Source organism: Myripristis murdjan, chromosome 20 (genome assembly GCF_902150065.1).
Source record: "Myripristis murdjan chromosome 20, fMyrMur1.1, whole genome shotgun sequence".
Classification (NCBI taxonomy): Eukaryota; Metazoa; Chordata; class Actinopteri; order Holocentriformes; family Holocentridae; genus Myripristis; species Myripristis murdjan.
Genome location: NC_043999.1, coordinates 11,749,174 through 11,772,234, shown reverse-complemented (window position 1 = coordinate 11,772,234; position 23,061 = coordinate 11,749,174). Strand labels below are relative to the sequence as shown.

At 41.5% G+C, this 23,061-nt stretch overlaps 1 protein-coding gene across 2 annotated transcripts; it reads left to right on the top strand.

The window, feature by feature from the left end:
• Positions 1-1,051: 1,051 nt before the first annotated feature.
• Positions 1,052-19,590, top strand: dnajb6b (DnaJ heat shock protein family (Hsp40) member B6b). Of its 2 annotated transcripts, none has more exons than XM_030079715.1 (8): positions 1,052-1,217; positions 9,678-9,800; positions 13,064-13,173; positions 14,289-14,349; positions 14,763-14,875; positions 17,738-17,875; positions 18,317-18,470; positions 18,577-19,590. In XM_030079715.1, exons 2-8 carry the CDS (start codon positions 9,736-9,738, stop codon positions 18,680-18,682), a joined length of 747 nt encoding a protein of 248 aa, XP_029935575.1. In that variant the 5' UTR covers positions 1,052-1,217; positions 9,678-9,735; the 3' UTR covers positions 18,683-19,590. The 2 variants fall into 2 exon arrangements, with proteins under 2 accessions (XP_029935575.1, XP_029935574.1); XM_030079714.1 differs by having other exon boundaries at positions 1,056-1,217; positions 14,289-14,348; positions 14,765-14,875; positions 17,735-17,875.
• The last annotated feature ends 3,471 nt before the right edge of the window (positions 19,591-23,061 follow it).

Here is a 23,061-nt window from a genome sequence, read left to right as displayed (position 1 = left end):
TATGCCAGAGTGCACAGCAGATGGCGTCAGAACATGCACATCTCACCCCAAAGCGACTGAAACCAATCGACCTGTTGTCTTGTCCTGGCAGGGCCGCTCATGGATGATAAAGTCGCCTAATGACAGGCGCTCCGATTAGTAATTTCTAGAATCTGGGGGGGAATATTGCCAGTGGCGGCGCTCATCTCCGGCGTCTGTAAGCAGATCAGCGAAATTGCGCAACCTTTGTTCACTCAACACATGCTGTGTTCAGGTGCCGCTCGTAAGCTACTCTCATAAGTTTAGAAGTCCGAGAAAAAAATGCGACTTGGCACAGGGTGTACTCTTTTGGGTGTGTTGTGCCATGTAGGTCACGTGACCGGCGCAAACTGGTCTGGGCAGGGCATTCCTTAATAATAATGGACCATAAAAATCAAATGAACCCCGCCTGTAAGAACAACACACAAGAGGACCTGTCGTCACCTTGTTGATTGAGGCTGCCACATATCTACGGGAAAAAAATCAGAGTGAGCATAAAAAATCGTTAACAATAAATTGCCATTTCAGTCACAAGCGAAAAAACCGGATCTGGATATTATCCAAAGGCCCAACATTTAACATTATCGGAGTTTAGAGGACGTTTCAAGTGCTTATGGTCGGAAATGATAACAAAATGGACCCCGTGCCAAAATGAACTTATCTAGTGTTGCTGTTATAGAATTGAAGCCCAGAGGAACTACACAGTGTGCTGCAGTGACAGAGTGAGGAAGAGAAAATTCACATTTTAAAACATCAAAACATTGTAGCTGCTTCGAAGCAACAAAAATAAACTCTTGGTTTGTTACTATTTGTACTAGCTACTTTTATGACTTCACGAGGACACACTAAGAGTGAGTTCAAAATCAAAACTTTAAAAAAAAGCCCAGTCATAACATATAATAACTGAAAATCATCACTTTTGCCGTCTAATACCGGCTGGTTTCTCTGCTCGTCTGCAAACATCTCAGCTTGGGTAGCACATCCTCTGCCGCTGCGCATTGTGACATTTCCGGAAGCCCGTGAAGGCAGCTTCATGAAGTGGGCAGGTCGACGGCAGGAGCCACAGCACCAGCCCACGGCCACCAGCAGCAGCAGTTCCGGACTCAGGAGACGCGCGGAAAGGGAGATAACAACAACGAAAAAAGGGGCCACTGGAAACGCCAGAGCGGAGAGGACACACGGCCAATTCCTTTGTGAAGGTGAGCACTGCTTAGTTGCGGAGAAAATGCGCGTCATCCGTGTTTATATGGCGTATTTTCGCCAGAAGTATGTGAGCGTTTCAGCCGTCCTCACCGTCTCCTGTCGCATATCCTTCATGCATGTGGGGATGCTGTAGTCCTCCAGGCAATGTCGCAACCTGGATGCCCACCAGGTTGTTGCCTTAGTCGCCAGATGGTCTCATCTTTGACACCATTCGTGCGTCAAATACATTCGTGCTTTTGTTTTGTATTTTAAGCTATCGCAAATGTATGGTTTTTTCATGATAGATTGGTGGTAGATTTGTGAGCTGGCTAGCCTGTGCGAGCTCCACCTGCAAAAGACGTCTGCTTCATTGCAAGCAAAAGTAGTAAAATGCAGAATAAATCCTCGCAAAGCCCCTGCTGACAACAGACCAACACGTATGAAGGAAACACAGCAGGTCTGTCAACCTGATAGAAAGTTCTAGAGACTTGCAGAAAGATTAGGATGAGGTGCAGCCTGTTGGTGATAATGGGGGACATCTGTGGTAAGGTTATCCTCCACAGTGGACGGACTGACGGGCTGCAGTACGTGACACAAGCTGCACCAAGAAATTCACAACGTTATTCTCACTCCCCAGCTCGGACATATGCTCCCATAATTGCCTTAAAGCTTGTACATCTGTTTCACCCTGGCTCTAATTCCCTTTGTTTGAAAGGACGAGTGCAGTGAGCAAAAAAACAGTTCAAGTGACTGCTTTAGGTTTGCTCTATTATAAACTTTAGCCCTACCACAACTTCAGAGGAGCCAGGCTTTTGTTTTAGCTCAGTTAAGAAAAGTTTGATTCAAACACAACCAACGTATTTCCTCCCCATTTTAGGTAATAGCAATAATAATCTTTTTTCATTTATGTATTTTTCTCATTGTTAGAATTCTTTCAGGGTTGCATAAAATACAGCAGATAAAATTAGAATAGAAAAGTGATGAAAGATAAGGAAGCAGAGCAAACATGAGGTGTTTATATAGATGTGAAAGAGGATACAAAATTGTTTTCAGTTCATGCAGTAGACTGGGGAAAAAAAAAAAAAAAAAACACCGTCAAAGGTACCAGCTGAGATGTTTACACTGATTACCAACAGGCAGCTTATAGCCTGCATATTCAGAAACACCTCAATCTTAGTTGCTAATCCTTCTGGAAGTCTCTGGAATGGACTAACAGTGTGACCAAGCTGTGGGGGTTTCCTGTGCAACACCTGTATGTTATGCAGGAATATGGCCTGTTGTTAGCAGTGCCCATCAGTAATTTTTAACCTGTTGTTTTCACATTTACATGCAGCAAACATCTCCTGCATTCTAGTATCTACTGTAAGCCAATGTTTCTCTCCACTGCCCCATGGAAGGTAGGAAAATAGCAATGTAATATGTAAAACAAATTGTGCAAGTAAGATGAAAAAAAAATAAAGCTTAGTGACCAATGGATTATTGCTAAGTGGATTATACATTGTGTGCTGTGCATAATACTTTGCAAGGCATTGGAAGGGAATTAGACTGATTTGTGGTATTTATAGATGAAGATACACATTTAATATGCATTAGTGATGAAGGTTGAGAGTATATTTAGCTGACAGAAAAGGGATGCTGACTGCTCAGTCCGACTACTGATGGTGACCAGCCGACCAAATCTCCTTTGCAAAATAAGGATGTTAGTAAGGCAATAGGATATGTGGCAATCCAAAACATTACATTATTACATGTTAGCTATGAGTGAGTCAGACTGTAATTGAATGACAAAAAGTCTGATCAATCAAACCACACTATATGTAGGCATAGTTATTTTACTGTAGACTGTGTGTAGTTGTATGGTCCTTCCAATTCATGGTTTCATTACTCAGGGATGGAATCTCACTGAAACCGAAGTTATTGGATTATTTACAATCAAAACACAAGGACTGGTTTTTATTGTATCTCTTACGTCAAGTTTAATTTCTTGACATTGAAAAAATAGTTTGTTTAACTGCATCAATGTGAATTTTTTTCTAAACTGCAGTTTGCTTCAGAGGTCTGCAGGTTCAAGTCATATAGTTTCTGATTATCTGAGAATCAATGATTCCTCGGCAGTCTGTCATAGATAAGCAAACATTTCATTATAATTATGTTCTGATTACAACAATGGTGTCAAAGGCCATTTTGGTTTGCTTTCACTTTTCAAAAATAGGCCAAAATAGCACTCCCTCCCTTTGTGTGGACTACGGCGTGGAAGATAGACTTTTACTACAGCCATGCGATGGCCAATGTTTACCAGCAAAGTTGGTGGCAAAATACATAACCCGAGTGATATAAAACTGAATAAAAGAATCAACACAACATACCTGTGTTAATTGAAAACATGTTGTAATTAGAGGGTAGTTGCCCTCTAAAACAGTGGAGGAATGTGTCAGGACTGTCACCAAGACTTAATGGTAGGTTAATATAACACAAATTGAGCTGTTTCACACATGTTGATGTGTCGATTTACAACTGGGAGTCACTACAGTCTATACAAACCCCAGGAATATGATGAGTATCTAGCTCTAGCTCTAGCTCAACACACACACACACCCTTATAGACCAAAGTTTGGACAAAGTACTGTTTAAAGCTGGCTAATTGTTTCTGTAAATCATTTTTAGAAAAGATATAGGCTTATTATTCTTTTGTGTTTTGTAGTCATCTGCTTCCTTCCTCTGCCAGCTTTGATTGCTGTCAGGTCCTGGGATTAGGTTGTACTGAGATGATTTTGCCCAGTACTTTCACTAATGCCAGGTTTGTAGTGGGGTTTGAGTGCTTTTGGGCACTGACAGATCCACCCTAACTCACTTCTGTCACTTAAATCATGGTGGGCGTAACAACATCCTCAACACAGAATTTATTGCAATGAGGCTGATTGGGCTCGCAAAATGACGGTTAACCAGACAGGATGTTATCTCTGTAATCTTGGACCGTCTGTAATTGTGAGGAGCAACACCCTCCCTTAGACAGTAAACAGAGACAAAAAAGGATAATCAGTGATCCAAGAGATAATACCAAGAGCTTTATTGGTAATAAACTGGAGAACTGCTGTGTAGTTTCAAAATGAGCATTTACAATTCCAGTTGACCTTTATGACCCTTTGTCCTGGTGCCAGCAGTTGTTTGTTTTTTGATATCACTAAGATAAACCAGGTTCTTTTGTTTCTATATGGGGAAAAGTTAAAGAATGTAACCTGTATGGCGACGTTATAGGATGGTTTCGCTCTTTAAAGTGCTATGATTTGACCATATTGTTTGAGTATCTTTATACCATGGGTACTTGCAGAAAACAAACACACAATTTTTGCAAAACCCAGGCAAATAACACCAGAACGTATTTAAAACCAGTCTACAAAAGGATCGTTATTAAAATGCATGCAACCAGATTTGTTTGCCTAGTGTAGGCCCCATTTGTACTGTTTAATCAATTTGTATTTGCCTTTCAAATCAGTTCAGTCAGCTGTGTATATAGGTTACTTTATAGTCTGCAGTGTTCAAAATACTCTTTACACTTTGGCTTTCCTCCTCAGCTGTTCCAATGAAAATGCTTATGTTTTTTGCAGATCTTCCCATCGTACACACACACACACACACACACACACATACACACACACACTATTCCTTCCTAGAGCTTGACTTTACTTGATTTAGTCTCATTTATGCACTTGTATACAATATCAACAGCTCCTCGGTGAGAATTTTTATTTGGCACATCAGTGCAGCGGAACTGAAAAAGGCTGAACAGATGTTGTCGTCTCATGCTGCTCAGCTTGTCTGGAGTGGTTAGATTCAACATCCTTTGCCGATTCCCGCTGATGTAACACTTCTGGGGGGGGGGAAAACAGCTCAGGGATAAGATCCTTGCTGTTGACATCTGTTCGCCAGCCGTCACCTCTCAAATCGACACCCCTGAACTTCTGAATACTACCTTAGCTGACGCTTAGAAAGTTGCAGGTTAACCGCTGACAAACCCTCCATCCATCCATTTTCTCTCCACTTATCTGGGTCATGTTTGCAGTGGAGTGGCGGCAGGGCAGACGGAGCAGCCCAGATGTCTTTCTGTCTACTAACTTCTTCCAGCTTCTCCTGGGGATCCCCAGGCACTCCAAAGCCAGCTGGGAGATGTAGACCCTCCAGGATGTAGGTCTCCTCCGGTGTCTCTTCCCAGTCAGTGCACCTTTTTAAAGGGAGGCACCTGGGAGACGTCCTCACGAGGTGCCTGGACCATATCATCCTGCTCCTTTCATTATGGAGTAGCTGATGCTCAGCACCAGTGTCTGCACTCATGATAAATGAGGCGGGTCACCCTGCAGAGAAACCTCACTTCAGCTGCTTTTATCCTCAGATTTGTTCTTTCGGTCTTGACGCGGAGAGTTCATGGCTTCAGGTGAGTGTCGGAACAGGCATCATCCATAAAATCAAGAGCTTTGATTTCCAGCTCAGCTCCTTCAGTGCCCAAATTCTTGCCACTGATGTGCCTAACCATTAGTCAGCCTCGCTATTATTCTTGTCCTCATTGGTGAATAAGATCTTGAGATTCTTCAACTCCTACGCTGGACAATCTTATGCTGATGAATTATCTGCTCTGGGCTTTTTTTTTTAAATACAATGGGAGCTTTGTGGCTTGCTACGTGTGCGGACCATGATGTTATTGGGAATTTCCTGCTAAAAGAGGACCTGGCAGGGCAAGTTACTGAACAGTCAGATAGTGGGAACAGATTCCCCCCACTGTAGGATTCCTGATACACTAATAAAGTAATGGAATTATTTCATCATGGAGTGGTCAGGGATTGTTTCGAAACAATCTCATGATTTTGATAATACACAGACTATACCGTTCCAGCCTCTTTTTTATTGTTCTGTAAATATAAAGAATTTAGACCACTAATGGTTGTGTGTACTTTAGGATGTTGCTCTTCAAATAATTGCCTACCAGTGCTTATCTCAGGAAGATGGAAAATGACAGAGTGGCATAAATAATTGACCGCTGCTTTTTCGTATGGTGTTAGTGTTACACCGTGGCCTCTGGTGGACTGTGGCATTGTGGGATTGATTGACCCACATTTGTTGCTCACTCTGAGACACATTTCACATGGAGCAGATTAGCGATCCAGCAATTCTGGGTCAACTATGTGACGCTTTTACCGGGCATGGATCTTTGTATGTGTGCCCTGACACACACACACCCACACACACGTACACACACTGCACAGGACCACCAGTAAACACAACTCAAGCAGATACTAGCATCCATTAAATCCACTCTGCTGCAGGGGACTGGTGATGGGTGAGTGGGTCAGTAATGGCTTAGTATGGGCGGGTGGGGGGTAGGGGGTGTAAAAGAAAATACATTCAGTAATATGATGAATCAGGACATGGAGATGGTTTAGAGGGAAAACCAACCCATGATAAAGAAAAGCTCTGTCTCTTCATTATCTGTGTTTGGATAAGGACAGCGCAGAAAGGACAACATGGGGGAACGCTAGATGTAAAAAAATAATGAGAGAGAAAAACTGTCTGAGCGAGATTGAGAGTTACAACCTGACTCTGGCATCTGGAAGATATGCCAAACAAGGCTGCCAGGGGTTTACTGCCTCTGCCAAGGGCCAACCAGGAGTCATTCACTGGCACTGCCATGCTCGAAATCCCCCCGCATGCCCCTAACACACAAACACATACTAACGGCAAAGGCCACAGGTTATAAATAGCAAACAAACAGGACTGGACAGCCAGTGGACGCACTGCTAACTTGTTTGTTTATCCTGTTTAGTAAGATAGGTAAGATATACTGACTCCCTTGATAATTAATAATGTACTCTAAGCTTGTAAGACATTGTCCTTGATTTTTTTTTTTTTTTTTTTTAATGTGGATTGCTGTCTGCTGACGTTTCATATCTTTGCCTTTTGTGAAAGTGATAAATAACTTGTTTGTGGATTGGAATCATCATGTTCTGCTTATGTTTAACCTACTTTCGAGTTGATTTATCTGCTTAATTGTTGGTTATGTTTAAGACCATGGAGATTCTTGTCTTTGTAAGGTCACAGTAAACACGGCACGGGTGTGATTATCTTTAAACATCTCTTCCTCATTCTTCTTCTCTCTTGAAGTGGAAATTATATAGGTTGGTGTGTACTTTTATTCCAACAAGGTAAGATTGTTTTGATGTGGAATTGAGATCACTGTTATATTTAGTGCAATCAGCTACTATATAATTTTGTATCAGGTTCCCAACAGAGAGGTTAAATCTCTCATTGGGATTTGATTGCAACCCCAAAGGATGAAGTAGCTTTTTTTTTTTTTTTAAACCCTTGATTTGAGTAGGGGAAAAAATCCTTGCTAAAATTTACAGATTAATTGTTAATCTCTGTAGCTTTCATCTGAGCAGAGAAGCCGAGCTCCCACTTAGCCCCTATTTCTGGGGACCACAAATGTCAGCGTGAAGTGTGGCAGAAACAGAGCCGTGCTGGTGTTAAAAGAATAGCTGTGGAATACAGTAACACCTATGGTGAACCTATGTTTTGACTTGGATCAAACACAAACCCAAAGCACTGATAAAAATCCACAGCTAATATGTATCTTCTTGTGATGGAAAATAATTTTGATAAAAAATAACTTACTTCAGGTCTGAACCAGATCAAGTTGAAGTATTATTAAATTAGTATTGTGATATGACGGTAGGTATCATCTGGGGTTTTGGATAATGGACATAGCATGGCATATATGGCATATATGTTGTCTTTTCTGGTTTTAAAGCTTGCATCACAGTACAAGGATGGAACCTGCAGCCTGACCTTATTAGACTGTTGTGGCTTTTCTACTGTTTGCCTGTATCTGCTTGGCATCTTATCCACGTTGTTAGTAATGATTCTCTCTCTTATGAAAGCACCAGCTGTTATCCCTTCAACATCGTCACAATATTGATATCAAAGTATTCCGTCAGTTTTATTGATTTTATCGCCTAGCCCTAATTCACTGCTGTCCAAAACTCTTTAAGGCACAAAAGATCTATTTGTATCAGTTCTGTGTCTCGCGTTCACACTAAATTCTGGACCGAAGTTTCACATGACAAAGCTGCCTGCACTTGGTTGGCTGATGTTTAACTGCATGAGAAAATCTGAGATGGAGTGGGTAATAATTCTTGCGGTGTCCCACCAACAGTACCTTTTTTATTCAACTTTGCATTTACCGATTACAGAAATCAAAAAAGAAAAAAGCTTTATGGTTTGGCAGTTAGTTTGTAGATTGTAAATCATATTGATATTAATAAAAAGTAGCATTAAATCAGAGATACTTAATACTCTTAGTGTCTCTGGGTAAATGTGATGTTAATGTGCCACCAAATCTGGTCACGCTCCATTTTCACTCCATCAAGCGAAGCAAATTTATTGACAAAAATAGGCCTGACTGCCCCATTAGACAGCATTCACTATTACATTACACTTGGCATCAGTGATATTCATAACCACCTAGGATTTTCACAAATTTTCTCCTTTGAATAGTAGCCGATTAAATTTGTATATTGTTTAGCATCCTAACAAAATATTATCTTCAAAGTTACATGTATGAATGTCATGTTTAGATATGATGGCTTCTGTTACACTCAAACATAAAACAGCATTTAGAATAATACTGGTTAAAGGTTAAAGGTTCAAGGTTTCCAAAATTAGTCCAGGTGCATGCTGTTAGGTCACTTTCCATGCCAATGCCAGCAGTGTAATATTACATTGTTTGTAGGAAATCATACACACCTCATACAATAAGAGTCAAGACCTTTTCCCAATTGTTTTATTGACATAAATACTACTGGATCCTGTATTTGTTGATTTTGGCGGTGGACTCGGACATGGCTCCCCAGAGATCCTTTTCCCCCCAGTCCATGTTCTTTTTTTTTTTTTTTCTTCACATTGTTAGCCTCTCAGTGCCGCTCTAATCTTTGAAACCCCACTGAATTTTGGGAATTAGTTTGCATTCAAAAGGATGACATCCATGCCTTTTAATTTTCTTTTTCTTTTTCATCAGACCTGTTCTGTCTTGTTTATGAGTTGGCTAACCTTCATAACTGAGGCGTTAGGTCTTGACTTTAAAAACTGCTTCATGTACTATATAGGCATAAGCAGTATCTCTAAAATTCATATGCAGAACCCCCTTATAGCCTCAGGGTGAGCCATGACCACCCAGTCATTATGTAATTTTGCTGGGCTAGTGTTAGTTTAGCTGTTCTCCTCCCCTCGCCTCTATTTCAGTGCAGTTGATTACATTGTTTGGTATTGGCACCCCGTGTAATGCCATCGCCCCCTCCCCTCTCTCAAGTTCTCCCCTCTGGCCTGGAGGGGAGGTTTCTTGCCATTTACACATGACTACACTCAGTCACAGTTTGTCGGGCTTTATCTCTCCTGCTAATATGCCTTAACAGAGCATACATTCCTCTCCACAGATCACGCAGAGGACCTTCACACAAGAGAAAACCCACAGACACACACACCGACAGAACCATGGTGGAATACTACCAGATTTTAGGAGTCCAGAGGAATGCATCGCAAGCGGACATCAAAAAAGCGTAAGTGGGACTGAGTGTGTTCTGCGCTATGTTTACCCCGCTGTTGTCGTTAGAAACATGGGCCACTCAGAAGGGTGTAATAGGTTAATTATAACCCCTGTAGGAGTGTAAACGGACGGAAAGAGAAAGGGACTGCAATGCAGAAAGTTTCCACTCTTCCTGTAACCTTGCTGCTGTCAAACACCATCCCCTGCACTCTCTCACCAGCTGCACTCAACCACCAAGCAGGCCTGTTCCAGTTACTCCCACCTCCTCATCGGTTCCTCCCTGACAAGCTGTGTTTCTTACAAGTGATGAGTGTCATGTGAATGTCATTGTTTTCTCAGAGGTTGTCTGTTCACGTATTGGAGACAGAAACGGGCTCCTCTTTAAAATGAAAGTTTTGGGCTGGTGAGCGTTCGCCCCAGAGGTTGTGGAATGTGAAGTATGTTAGTTTAGGGTTTGGCTGAACTTCATTCAGAGGTGAAACTGATGCTTCTCACCTCTAGCACTCCTTTCTCTTAGGGTTTATTCTCCTTGTTTACCCCGTGTATATTCTTTTGTTCATAATGAGTGGTTCTTGCACTTTGAGGAAAACAGCCTAAAACATTTCAGTGCCATTTAAAAAAAAAAAAAAAAAAAAAAAAAAAAAAAAAACAGCTTTTGGTGATGTACCTTTCTTTAGTGTTCCCTTGTTGTTGGTTTGGTGGTGTATTTTTTCTTAATCCCACAGATTGCTGGCTAGTACGCACTGGTGGTTTGTACCAACTGATTTCTGGGATTCACCAGTGTTTTCTTACTTCTCTCTTTCACTTAGGGAAGAGAAAGAGAAAGAGAGAGAAAGAGAAAGAGAAAAATTAGGTGTTAGAGTGGCAGAGAGCACAGAGAGCTTACCTAGATAAGAAAAAGATTTCTCATTGTCACAGTCCATAAATAAGTTGTCCAACACTTGGAAACATACATTTTAAAATTGAAGGCCGTGAAAAATTCACTATATGAATATCAAATCCTAATCGCATTTAGATTCTTTTTTGTTTTAGAGTATTTATAAGGATTTGATGATTAAAATAAGAATATTCGAATACAGACATTTGACAGTTTGTTGAAATAGCACCAAAAAAAAAAAAAAAAAAGCCCATAGACCACGAGGTGTTAGAAACAGTTATACATAAATGATTTTAGACTGTTTATACAGAGGAACTGCATCTCTGTCAGTGTCAGAGCCTCAGTTCAAACCTTTAGTGTCCCAAGAAAGGAAATTTGACTTGGCTCAGCGCTCCCAACCCACACAATCACATTCAATTCTGATTTCAGCTGAAGAAGTTCTTGCTCTTCCTACAGCCTTGTTATGTTTTGGTGGAGTCTCCAGTTCCTGGGCACGTGCCAGAGTATCTTGCACACGGCACAACAGCTGCACTTAGATAGTGTTTAGAGGGCTTTACCTTGTGCTCATAACTAATGCTCAGACACACCTTCAGTTTACAAACAAGTGGGATTCATCATCCAGCACACCTGGGTAAGAGCAGATTTAGATGGTTAAGAAGGTTTGGTGCATCTGGAGTTGACTTTCTCTTTTTTTTTTTCTCTCAATGGAAAATATAAGAGAAATATAAGAGCGATGCTGCACCTGGCGCACTGTGACGTCATGTTAAGATATTTTCAGCACAGCTACAGTAGAGGGTCGTATTGGAAAACCATGGGGATTTGCTGTCAAAGAGCAAGGGTTTCTGTTTCGACTCACCATTTTGAATTTAATTTCAACAGTCTTACGGGGGAAATCCACCCGAGATAAGGCAGAGATACCAGGTCTCCTCTCACAATAGCCTTAATGTACCATAATGCAGTGCAGTCACAAGACATGCTATGTTTTGAGTAGGGGACATAGCTATGATCATAGACACACCCTAATATTCACAAACTAGTTGGCCAGTTCAGTGTATTTATGCGCCTGTATGAATCAAAGTTAACAAGTTCAGGCTCGCTCTTTGGGGGTTTTCCAAAGTCATCCTGGGAGATGTAGGAAATCACAATCTGAAGGAAAAGTAGTTGATGCAGGAACATCCCAGATTGATTCTATCTGACAGTATAAGAGTACTTGAACGTCAAATGTCAAATGTTTAGAGCCTTGCACATACAAGTTAGGTGCTTGGCAGAGTAGCATTCACAGTAATTAAACACAAAAAACTGTCTTGCTGTGACAAAAAGACAATGTTTCACTCTGAAACAGATCTTTGTCAGGCCAGTGCTGAGAGCCTGCCATCTTTATGCGCTCAGCCCATTGATAACAATTGCAGGAGTAATTGGCTGCCAAAGCCCAATATTATCTTGACTGGCATCCATTAATCTTTCATTTGTTTAGCTCATGACCCCCATGCCCCATCTCCCTGATCTGTGATGGATGTTTCAAGCTGTGACAGAGAATGAATTACAGCCAGGGAAACAATATTTATTTATTTTTTATTTCATAGTCGTAGAAACACAGAAGAAAATGGAATAATCAGGGAGCTTTGTCAGTGATTGCAATGATAATAGATGTTATTGCGTTTACAATTGTCTGTATAGGCTTGGAAGTACAAAGGCTGTCACTTTCCAGAGATTACCAGCCAAGCTACGCTGTTAGCCTTACTCCGGCCTATTGACTTTTCAGCCATTGACTCGACCTTTAGACAGACGGATAATGTCACAGACTCCAACAAAGACTTGGACCATAAAGACTATTCACCGTAAAGTCGTATGGTCAGTTCAGTCAATCCCTGGATTGTGTGCAGCCTTTTGGCTGACTTTCAGTCCCTAGTCTCATCCACAGCATCTGTGTGTCTGCCGCTGGTGCTGCTGTTGGGCTTAGGGACAAAACAGCTGATGCAGCGCAAGCGGCTGTGCTGGCCCACACTGCACATCAATGGAGTTCAGGCTGTCTTTGTTATTTCTGCTTTGGAGGGGACAAGGATATTGTGTGTGTGTGTGTGTGTGTGTGTGTGTGTGTGTGGGAAGAGGGGGATACTGTGTATCGGGGGGCAGGGATGTCTGTGTGTGTGTTTGGTGTAGTCATGGTTGCCACCCTAAAAAAAGACTTGCATGTGGCTAAATGTTTCAATGGGGAAATGTCTGTTATACACACTCACATGCTAAGTAGTTTTCCACGTCTCACCTTTCTGCATTAAGAACTTGTCTATTTTAATAAATAAGACATTTGTTTGAGGCATATCTCGCCTACCATTTTCCAGTTGCTTCTCTGTATAACTGTTTCACATGTGTATTTTATGTGTCTGCTATTTGTGTCTCAGGTACAGAAAACTGGCACTGAAGTGGCATCCAGACAAGAACCCCGAAAACAAGGAAGAAGCAGAGAAAAGGTTCAAAGAGCTGTCAGAGGCATATGAGGTGCTCTCAGATGGTAAGAGAGTGTTTTTTGAGAGAGAGAGAGAACACATTTTGGCTGCTGCTTCTGTGTGCTGAATGTGTGTGTGATGATTGAGTTTTGTCTCATGTCTCACTATCAGCACCTCAAAATAAGAGTTTCCTTTTGTCCATTGCCTTGTTAAGAACAAAATGAGATTTCTCGTCGTTGTTTACGTTGCAGTTTAGCATGCATCAAGCATCCAAAACAGCAGCTGAAGCCGTATGATCAGCGGTACATTTCTGCCTTTTGAGTGGATGTAATTACCAGAGTAACGCTGTAGAATCGGGCACAGAACTGCTGTCTGGCAGTCAGGAAAGTGAAAGAATGTTGAAAGGATTTTAGACGTAGGTTTGAGGGCACAACAGAGGGCTGTAACATCTTAATCTATTCGTTGCAATTAAGTTGTGTACCACTCTCCCAGCAGTAGCAAGAAACAAGGCATTAATTGTTAGCCTTCAAAGCATACAATGCAGGGATTGTCTGGGGTGGGGGAGGTGGGAAATTGGACAGTGGCTGTATGGATAGGTCTTTTTGTACAAACTCCTTTTTTGTACTGGACTTGGTTGTCATTTCTGGTGCCTGGTGCCTTAGATCATATCGATTTGGCCCGTGATGAAATGTGAATGTACTCGAGCGCTGACTGTGCCCTTTCGCTGCTTAACAAGAGCTTCCTCAGATTTCAAATGTTCACAGCTTTGGAGCCCGTAGACAGAATTAGAAAATAAATGAGCTGAAGTGATGCATGCAAGACATTCAAGCTAATTAATTGATTGAACAAATTAAATGAGCATATATCTGTCAGACGTGGTATAGAAACCTGGAAAAAGTTAATGAGCAAGCGTTGTTGCAATTATGTGATACACTGACATGCCTTTGATTGCTTTTTTGTGTCACAGGGTAGAGTTTATCAACATGGAAATTGAAAGAGGGGAAGTAGGGTGAAGCAAATAGCTATGGAGTGTGGTAGCTCCTGTGATCCTAACACCACAGATAACCTGCAGTGGAACAAAACAAGCATCTTTTTCTTTCTCATAAGTGTGTCTGTCTCTAAATCTTACTTGAATCCCTCCTGTTTCATAACTTAATAAAATCCTCCTTTTTCACTACAGAAAACAAGAGGGATCTTTATGACCGATACGGCAAAGAAGGCCTTTCAGGAGGTGGAGGAGGTGAGTGGAAGACTTGCCAAAAAAAACTAGGGTTTTTATGTCAGTGCCATGAAGACTGGACTGGATGACTGAATATTAAAATGAAAAATGGAAATTTCAGCATCATTAAAACAAACTGCGTTAGAGCTTGAAGTTGTTTAAACCTGCTTTGAAAGTCACCAGTTACAGGGTTCCTACACAGGTACATTTGGCCTTTTTTAAAACAGATAATGTGAAGGAATCCTGCTGTTAGACGCATAATTTTAATTGATGAAGAGCAGTATCTGGCCTAAGAAAACATTGCTTTAGTCGCCAGTAGAGTTGCACTACCTTCATGGTTTAAGATGGTAGCACTTAATTCTGATTAAATATAAACATCTTGGCAGCCGTGCTGTTTTTCGTGACTCACGGTGACAGCGTTATTTGATGTTTTTCAGGAGGAGGAGGCCATTTCCACAATGGCGATCATTTTGGCTTCACATTCCGTAATCCCGAGGATGTGTTCAGGGAATTCTTTGGCGGCAGAGATCCATTTGCAGATTTCTTCGGTAAGTCCATCTTGTTTCCAAATGGTAGCGCTTAGAGCACAGTGCCCTGCGAGCCACTGATGGGAATTGTTTTTAGTCCTAGAGAGAAGGATTGGAGAGAGCCATAGAGTGAGGAGGAGTGCTCAGAGGCGTTCCATTACTTTTAACAATTCATCATTTTATCTGCTCAAAAATGCACATGTATGACCCTAATGGAAAGATGATATTCAGAGAGAGAAGAGGAAAGAAGAGCATATCCTGTAGTCCCCTGCTGCTTGGCCAATCAGACTTCACCGTCGGCACTGTAACTTCCTAATTAGTTCCCCTATTAGCCACTATATGCTTCAGAGCCCTGAGGACTTGCTCTCCCTGTATAGCCCTTTGGAAGATGGAGCTTTAAAACCCAAACAACCTTTTCATACAGCCTGGCGGTAATCCTCATAGCACAGTAATGTGCATCTCTTAATACACCCCGCCCCCTTCACCTCAGGAGGTCATCTGCCACTAAATGTCACATGGAGCATAACACTCATTATCTCTGCTGGATGTTGACCTTAACTGCATTACCCAGGACTGAGACCTCTTGAAATGGTACAGAGTTTTTGTTTAATGTGACACTTTGATTGGATTTGTTTCAGAAGAGAGGCAAGTGCTCAGCGTCTGTGGCAGAGGGGGGGAAAAAAAACTGATCTTGTGGTATTTAATCCGATCAGGGAAATAACTATGAAGAGAAATATGTTGTGCTGCTGGTTTATGTGTTATACTGTTGACATGTGGCTGCTTATTAGATGTAGTGGCAACGTCCTTTTATATAATAAGTATAATATTGTAATAGTTTAGTGCTTGGCCCAGGCTGTCCGAGTTCAGCGAAAGGCTGATTGGAAGGCATGTGTGGTTCACCCCGTGTAGCTCTAAATATGGAGTTCAGACGCAGACAGAGGACGGATATGAGCGCCTACATCACTCAACTGGAATGCTTTCAAAAATAGCTTCCGTATTAAAACAAAAGCAGATGTAATAGCACCGTGTGTGTGTGTGTGTGTGTGTGTGTGTGTGTGTGTGTGTGTGTGTGTGTGTGTGTGTGTGTGTGTGTGTGTGTCAGCATGTGTCAGAGCACATGTGAAACGTGGTGTGATACGACTCGTTGTGCATGTGCATGTGTCAGGGATTTGTTGGAGAAGTCGGGATACGTACACGTGATGATTGAAAACCCTGTAGAGAAAAAGTCAGAACACTGTAATTACTTTTTCCTGGATTTGGCACGCTGCGTGAGATTGTTTTTGTAAACTGCCTTCATGACTCTGATATGTTTTACTGTTGTGTTTGACAACAGGAGAAAGTGTTAGAGCACAGCTGTCGCTATTTAATCTCCTTTAGTAAACAGTGACAGAAAAAGAAAGCTGGACCATAAACCTGTCTGCAGAAACATGAAGTATCACCTCTTGAAGACAGCTCCGGTCAAAATAGAACCTGACCATTACCCTAACATTTATTATGTTTTATTATGTTATAATATATCAGGTTTATTTTAACACTATACCAGTGTTTTTGATGTATGTAAGGATCCCTCTCAGATTTCCTTATTTTCCAAGATGTGAGCCAAAAGAAAGGGGGTTAGGATCTGTCTCACAAACCCATGCTATGGCTGCTCTAGCCTCTAGTCTTTTCTGCCTGTCAGATAAGCAGCTGGCCCGGTGGATCTGTCACTCACCTGCCTCAGAGCAGCCAGCAGACCGGGGGGCAACACTGCTGAGACAAATACAGAGTCATTCTGTGAGGAAGCCTTAGTTATCCTCTAAGGAACAGCATGCATTTGCTACTCTGTCCTCTCTCTTTATCTCTCTCTCTCTCTCCCCTCCGGGTGACACATCTCATTCTGAGAGGAGTTATTCCTCTTATTCTCAAAGTAACATGTAACGGCTTAGGCTACATGAGGACGAGCAGGCTCCTTTCTACAACGGGTGTCTGTTTGGAAATGTTAAACTATCTCAAAAGTGGATGAATGAGTGTTTTTGTAGCTATTTTTTTAACCATTATTCCACACGCATATACATATAGCATATATTCTGTGAATTTCCTTCGGGATGAATAAAGTATCTATCTATCTATCATATAGTCTATGCACATGGGTGTGGCTCTCTGTTAATAGGTTTGACCTGACAAAGAGATTTTGTACTTATTAAAGTAGTGGTGGAGTGTAGGGGTGTGCAGGCTCTTTCCTTTTATCGGTAAGATTTTGTTAATCCAGCACCTACAGAGTGATGCCTGCATTTTTCCTCTAGTTATCTCACTGAATAAATTAGATAACTAAAGAAATCTCTCTCTTGGCCAGCGATCTCTGCTGCTGCTGCTGACAGTGTTTTTTACAGAGCTGAGCTGTGTGCTTTAGTGTCTCCCCCTAAGTAGATGGACACTAATGCAGCTACAACAGCGCTCAAGGGCTACTTGTATTTTAAGCTTTCTGTCAGAGGGAACAAGCACTGCTTTCTTGTCCCTCCCTGGTGCATACAAGGTTAAGAGAGGATTTGATAGGAGTCTTCTTTCAGGCAAATGGTGCCAGCGATCCAGCCTTATCCTGCTGGAGTGACCCAGTTTACCAATGCACAATTAGTAGCATGTCCATAGGGCTTTGTAGAATGAGAATTAGCAGTGGATATTTGTAATTTTTGGAGCAATCTTGACCATACATGGTCCAGACAGGAGCACTTCATCAACCACAGCTTTTTTTTGTTTGGAAAGCTTCAGTTTTGAAGCTTTGTGAAGCAGGTTTGAAATAAAAGAGAATTTTTGGCAACCTTTTACAAAATTTTATAATACTTGTTAAAATGCTTGTCACATTTCTCATTTAAGTGATTGATATACTGCCACTTCCCTTCACAGCTGATGACCCCTTTGACGATTTCTTTGGCGGGAGTCGCGGTCACCAGCGGGGCGTGAGCCGAAACAGGACTGGGGGGTCGCTCTTCCACAGTTTTGGGGGCTTCCCAGGCTTTGGCGCAAGCTTCTCAGGGTTTGATTCAGGTGTGAACATCCCAACAATAACTCAAGAGCTGATATATTTCTAGATCCATATAGGGCTGAAGAATCAATTGAGATATTATCAAAACTGCAAAATGGCCAGGTGCCATACCCTCATGGCAGGAGCTGCAGTATTTGGATAAAGGTAAAATGTGACAAAAAAAAAAAAAAAAACATCATTAATGAGATGCCCTGGCTCACAAATCAAATTCTCCAGATGTAAGAGAACATGTTTGCTTGATGCAGACCCCAGCAAAAATCACATTTTCATCATAATTTTAAGTTTTTTTTAGTGAAAATTAAAATTACTTTTTATGAATTATCATTCCCACTCATTTATGGTGTTTTTTTTAAAATATTTTTTATGTGCATTAGTCTACTTTAAGTACCACTTGCACCAAATCTGGATTTTGTTGTTGAATGCAATCTGCATTGCTCTTGCAGGTTTTACCTCATTTGGACAGATGGGCGGTGGAGGATTCACCTCCTTCTCCTCTTCGTCCTTTGGTGGTGGAGGAGGAGGAGGAGGAATGGGTAATTTCAGATCTGTGTCAACCTCCACCAAGTTTGTCAATGGCAGAAAAATAACCACAAAACGGTACATAAAAATCAAATCCATCACCATTGCTAAGGCTTCTGGTAAAGTGATGTTGTGACCTCTAAATAGTTTTTTTTTTTTTTTTTTTTTTTCATTTACCTGGCAGGATTGTGGAGAACGGCCAGGAGCGGGTTGAAGTGGAGGAGGACGGTCAGTTAAAATCTCTAACCGTTAATGGTAAGGAGCAGCTCCTAAGACTGGATAACAAGTAATTATCTCGGCACAGCATTTGAGCGCCATGCAGTTTTGACATCTGGAAAAAGCTAAACTGGCCCAGTGGCTGTGTGTTTGCCTCCGGCGGTTGGTCTCCTCTCTCTGTGTCCTCCTGCTGATATTCACATCTCATTCCGAAGAAAGGTGTTCTTCTCATTCTAGCTTAGCTGCAAGAGGAGGTGAGAGAGATGTTCACAAGTTGTATTTATTCCAGTTTACTTTTTTTTTTTTTTTTCGGGGACCATCTTAGTGGGAACAAGTGTTGTTTTTTTTTGTTTTTTTTTTTGGTTTATTATTAAGTTGTACCTTTTCACTTCTGCCATATGCACTTGAGCTAGGTGTGACATTTTATTTTCCCTTGGGTGGACATTGCCTTTATAGATGTAGCAGGAATCAAAACGCTGTACATCAATCCTGAGCATGTCATTTTTTGCTTTTTTTTTCATTTGACCAGTTTAACGAGTGAATGATAGAAGCTTAACCCCTTTTGCCCTAATGTCCTCAACTTGAATTACACCTCGCTAACCTGTTAGCTGTGTACGTGTTCACATCCATACGAGATGAATGACATAGAGTATTAATAAATTAATGATGGTAATGTGCATTTTATTTGCTTTTCTATTTGTTTATATATTTGTTTGGATTTGGAGTATGTTGTTTCATTAATTTCTGCATGATTGCTGATTCCAGGAGGCTGCTTATGATTTTCTCTGTAATTGTGTCAGCAACTCAAACCACGATCGTAGACTACAGACCACAACCATACATTGTTATCGGACAAACAGGGGATTTTATGTACTTTGTAAAAAAGAAAAGGATTTAAAAAAAAAATAATAATAATAAAGGAAAGGTTTCAGATTTGGTCAATAAACTTGAGTTTGACGTCGTGGAAAGGCTGTTGCAGTCACATGGTCTCTGTGTGATGATTTCTTTTTTTGGCTTGAGTGGCTTCTCATCATCCGACACCTAACGGGATCTACAAGGTGTGTGTGCTTGCCTGATCACACTCACAGTCTGCTTCACACGACCACAAGAAGGAAACCACAGCAGCTGCTTCTCTAGTACACTCACCACCCATCACATCGCTCACTGTGTGCATTATTTTAACCCACTAATACTTCAACTTCAGTTCACTTGACTCACATTAATGTTTTTTATATCATAGACCCTGGTAATATATACTCTTCCACAAAAATAATCATATTCAGTGTTTTTAAGGGATCAAGATTCATGCTCATTTTATTTTCAGCAAACCTCTATGCCCAAATCGTGATGTGTGTTTTCTTGTGTCGTCGATTGATTTCCCTCTTGAAAAGGTTTTTATCATACTACTGTATACCAGGTGAGTTAAATAATATCTATCTGCAGGTGCTCTTCTTTTCCCCCATGTTACTTAATCTCTCCCTTTGCCCCTCCCATCTGGAAATTTTCATGGGCTTGTAAAAAAATGCTGATGAAGCATCTCCTTTGAGGACATCCACGGACACACCCTAACCTCGGTGCAGACTGACACAGAGCTCAAAACTGCAGCAGTGAGAGTTGAAAAGGCCTGCTGCATCCTTCGTTTATAAAGTGACGCACAGGCTGAGCATATTTGGCACAAACATTTATTTATCTATTTTGTGTGTGTGTGTGTGTGTGTGTGTGTTTGGGAACATTGAAAAAAAAAAATGCAGAACTGATTGCACTTTTGTACTAAACATTAGACATCAGATGATGGCCCCAGACTCAGAAAGTGCAGATTATTTTGGTTGGCTCGGAGGTCACTGTGCAGAGTGTGTGTTAATAGTGCGTGTGTGTGTGTCTTGCACTGCAGCTCAGTGGAATGTGCCCGGGGCTCGTTTATTTACATAAGCCTTGCTGCATATTTTTGGGAGAGAGAAGTCAGGAGTAAGGAAAAAGCTGTCACTATTGAGTTAAAAAAGAAAGAAAGACAGAAAGAAAGAAAAAGCAAGGCGAGTGTAGCCAACACATCAACACTTACTTTATATAGCTATACCATAACATTAAATTGCATTTCAGTAAACGGTCCATGCACATGAGCCGTGCATCCTCGGTAACCTTTCCGTGACTTTTGGTTGTGTCCTAGTCGGCAGCTGTGGCAGCCATGTTTTCCGCCTGTGTCTTGTCTGTTTATGTTTTGTTTTTTTCCACCTCGGTGCTGACTGAAGTGGCTGCGCCTGTGCAGCCCTGTTGCTAGGTGACACTGCAGCCTCGTCCGAGTCGTCCCTGCAGCGCTCAGCACGCACACACATACACACACACACACACACACACTGAAGATGACACGAGAGCCACAGTGCCAGGAGCTCATTCTCAGTATTATTACATTACCAATTATGAAAACGAACTAATGCTGATGTATTTTTAGATTCTATTTATATTAGGGTATTATGCTGTGTGACAATATCTTATCGCAAACTACATGGGAGCCGTCTTAATTTCTCCAGATCTAATTCAGCGGGTTAGTTTCATGTAGCCTCTAAACAGTTTCCCAGAAGATGCTTAAATCAAAGGTCACTTGATCTAATAATAAAGTCGAGATAACAGAGTAATGATGGAACAGGGGGCATTTTTTCCATAATGCAACAGCTCCCTCTGCTGGCTAAAGTGATGTAATAAAAATAATTGTATGAACGATGAAGTTAGAAATATTATGTAGATTTAATTAAATGGCGAAAAATGCTTTCACTGAATTTACTCAAAAAGCGAAGTGTCCTCTAAAAAGTGCTGAAATGTTGGATATTTATCATGTAATTGAATTTGAAGGGCGAGGCGCCACATGTCCACTAGATGACACTGTTTCTATACGAAAGATAGCAGGGCATCATTTGGTGGAATGATCATCCCCACTAGAGATAAATCACACATCCAGAGGCAACTGGACAATGAAGGAGGTTTCTCTGATAACATCAGTGCTGCTAAACAAATGAAAAAATACACAACAATGGATATTATTACAAGATTTTTATGACCACTATGAAACCTTTGTTTCCCTAGATCAGTGCTCACATACGTATTAAATGTTACATCTCTTTTCAGCACCATTAATTCATCAATTTACCTCTGAATAACAACATAAGGCCTACCTGCAGAGCCCATGCAAGATCATCAAAATGTCAGAAATGAAAATCAAGCAGCTTTTTGCATGTTAATGTTCAGGGACTCCTCCATCCACACCCATCTATTTCCAATATGACACACAATACTGTGATTTCCTGTCCCTGGGTTTCTCTGTGTTATAAAAGATGGCTTCCTGTTGGCAGAAAGCAGTATCCGGTTTTAATCCCCCTACACCTCGTCTGTGTCTGCTTGACAGCTTAGCATGACGCCTCGCTCGGCTCGACCCGGGGCCACCAGCTACTTTATGAATGATGGGAAAGATAAGCTGCCAGTTTCTCTCTGGCCATGTCTGAACAAGGACATAGACACTATCTCTCTGTGCTCAGCAGTGGAGTCACATCAGCACGACACCAGCCACTGCAGACTTCTTGAAACAGGGGGTTGAGGTGCAGGCTGGACTGCTGGAAATAATCTGGTCCATAGCTGCAGCTGTCATAGTTTGCCTTCTCTTGAGCAGTGATTTATTTTAGGTTTCACCAGGCGTCTGCTTAACCTCCAGGCTCCTCTGATAGGTCTTGTTTGTCTATCCTTTTTTTTTTTTTTTTAGGTACAATGTCACTTGCTTTTTGACTTAAAAATTGAACTAGAGGAGTATACGCCTGTGTTTTGTGCAGTAACACATGCATTGTGTGAGTGTTTGTATGGGTGCTAATGCAGGTGTTTATCCCAGCCCTTGTTCATGCATGGCAGTCCAGACAGTGCGCATCAGACAGTCTTTACAGATGCACACAGTGTTGTTCAGCCTGGAGACAAAATGACAGGCACTCTTAAGACAATAGCTGTAAATGAAAGCATCCAGCAACTTGGATGTTCTATAGCCTGTTCTGCTTTTCAAATTAAGTCCTTGATCCAGGAAATAAAAGACCTCCTTTATGAGCATTAAAAGATCTCATTATCATCATTCCTCTTTGATATTGTTTTGTTGAAATTAATTAAATGATGATGGATTATGCGACTTGACGGGGGGTGGGAGATGTGGGGAGGTCTTATCACCCAGGTAACCAGCCCGTAATAGGCACAAATATCGATCTGCTGGAGCAGGGGAAGCTGCAACAAAGCACCCAACCTTGGAGTCGCAAGCATGTTGGCTTAATCTAACCCTCTACTTCCCCATTGTAGGAGTGATAGGATCACCAGACATTTTGCAAAGGGGAATAACAGGTTTGGATTAGGTTTCCAGAGCTGGAGAGAGACAGGAGACAGAGCAGTCCAGGCTTGAGCGAAACCCACCAATTGTCCTGTTCCTGTTCGTCTG

Bases quoted from the DNA above. Each gene is read 5' to 3' on its own strand.
- dnajb6b (XM_030079715.1), top strand. From the start codon at position 9,736: ATGGTGGAATACTACCAGATTTTAGGAGTCCAGAGGAATGCATCGCAA. The intron at 14,350-14,762 runs TGAGTGGAAGAC...TTGATGTTTTTC, and splicing joins CTTTCAGGAGGTGGAGGAGG to AGGAGGAGGAGGCCATTTCC. The intron at 18,471-18,576 runs GTACATAAAAAT...TTTACCTGGCAG, and splicing joins AGAAAAATAACCACAAAACG to GATTGTGGAGAACGGCCAGG.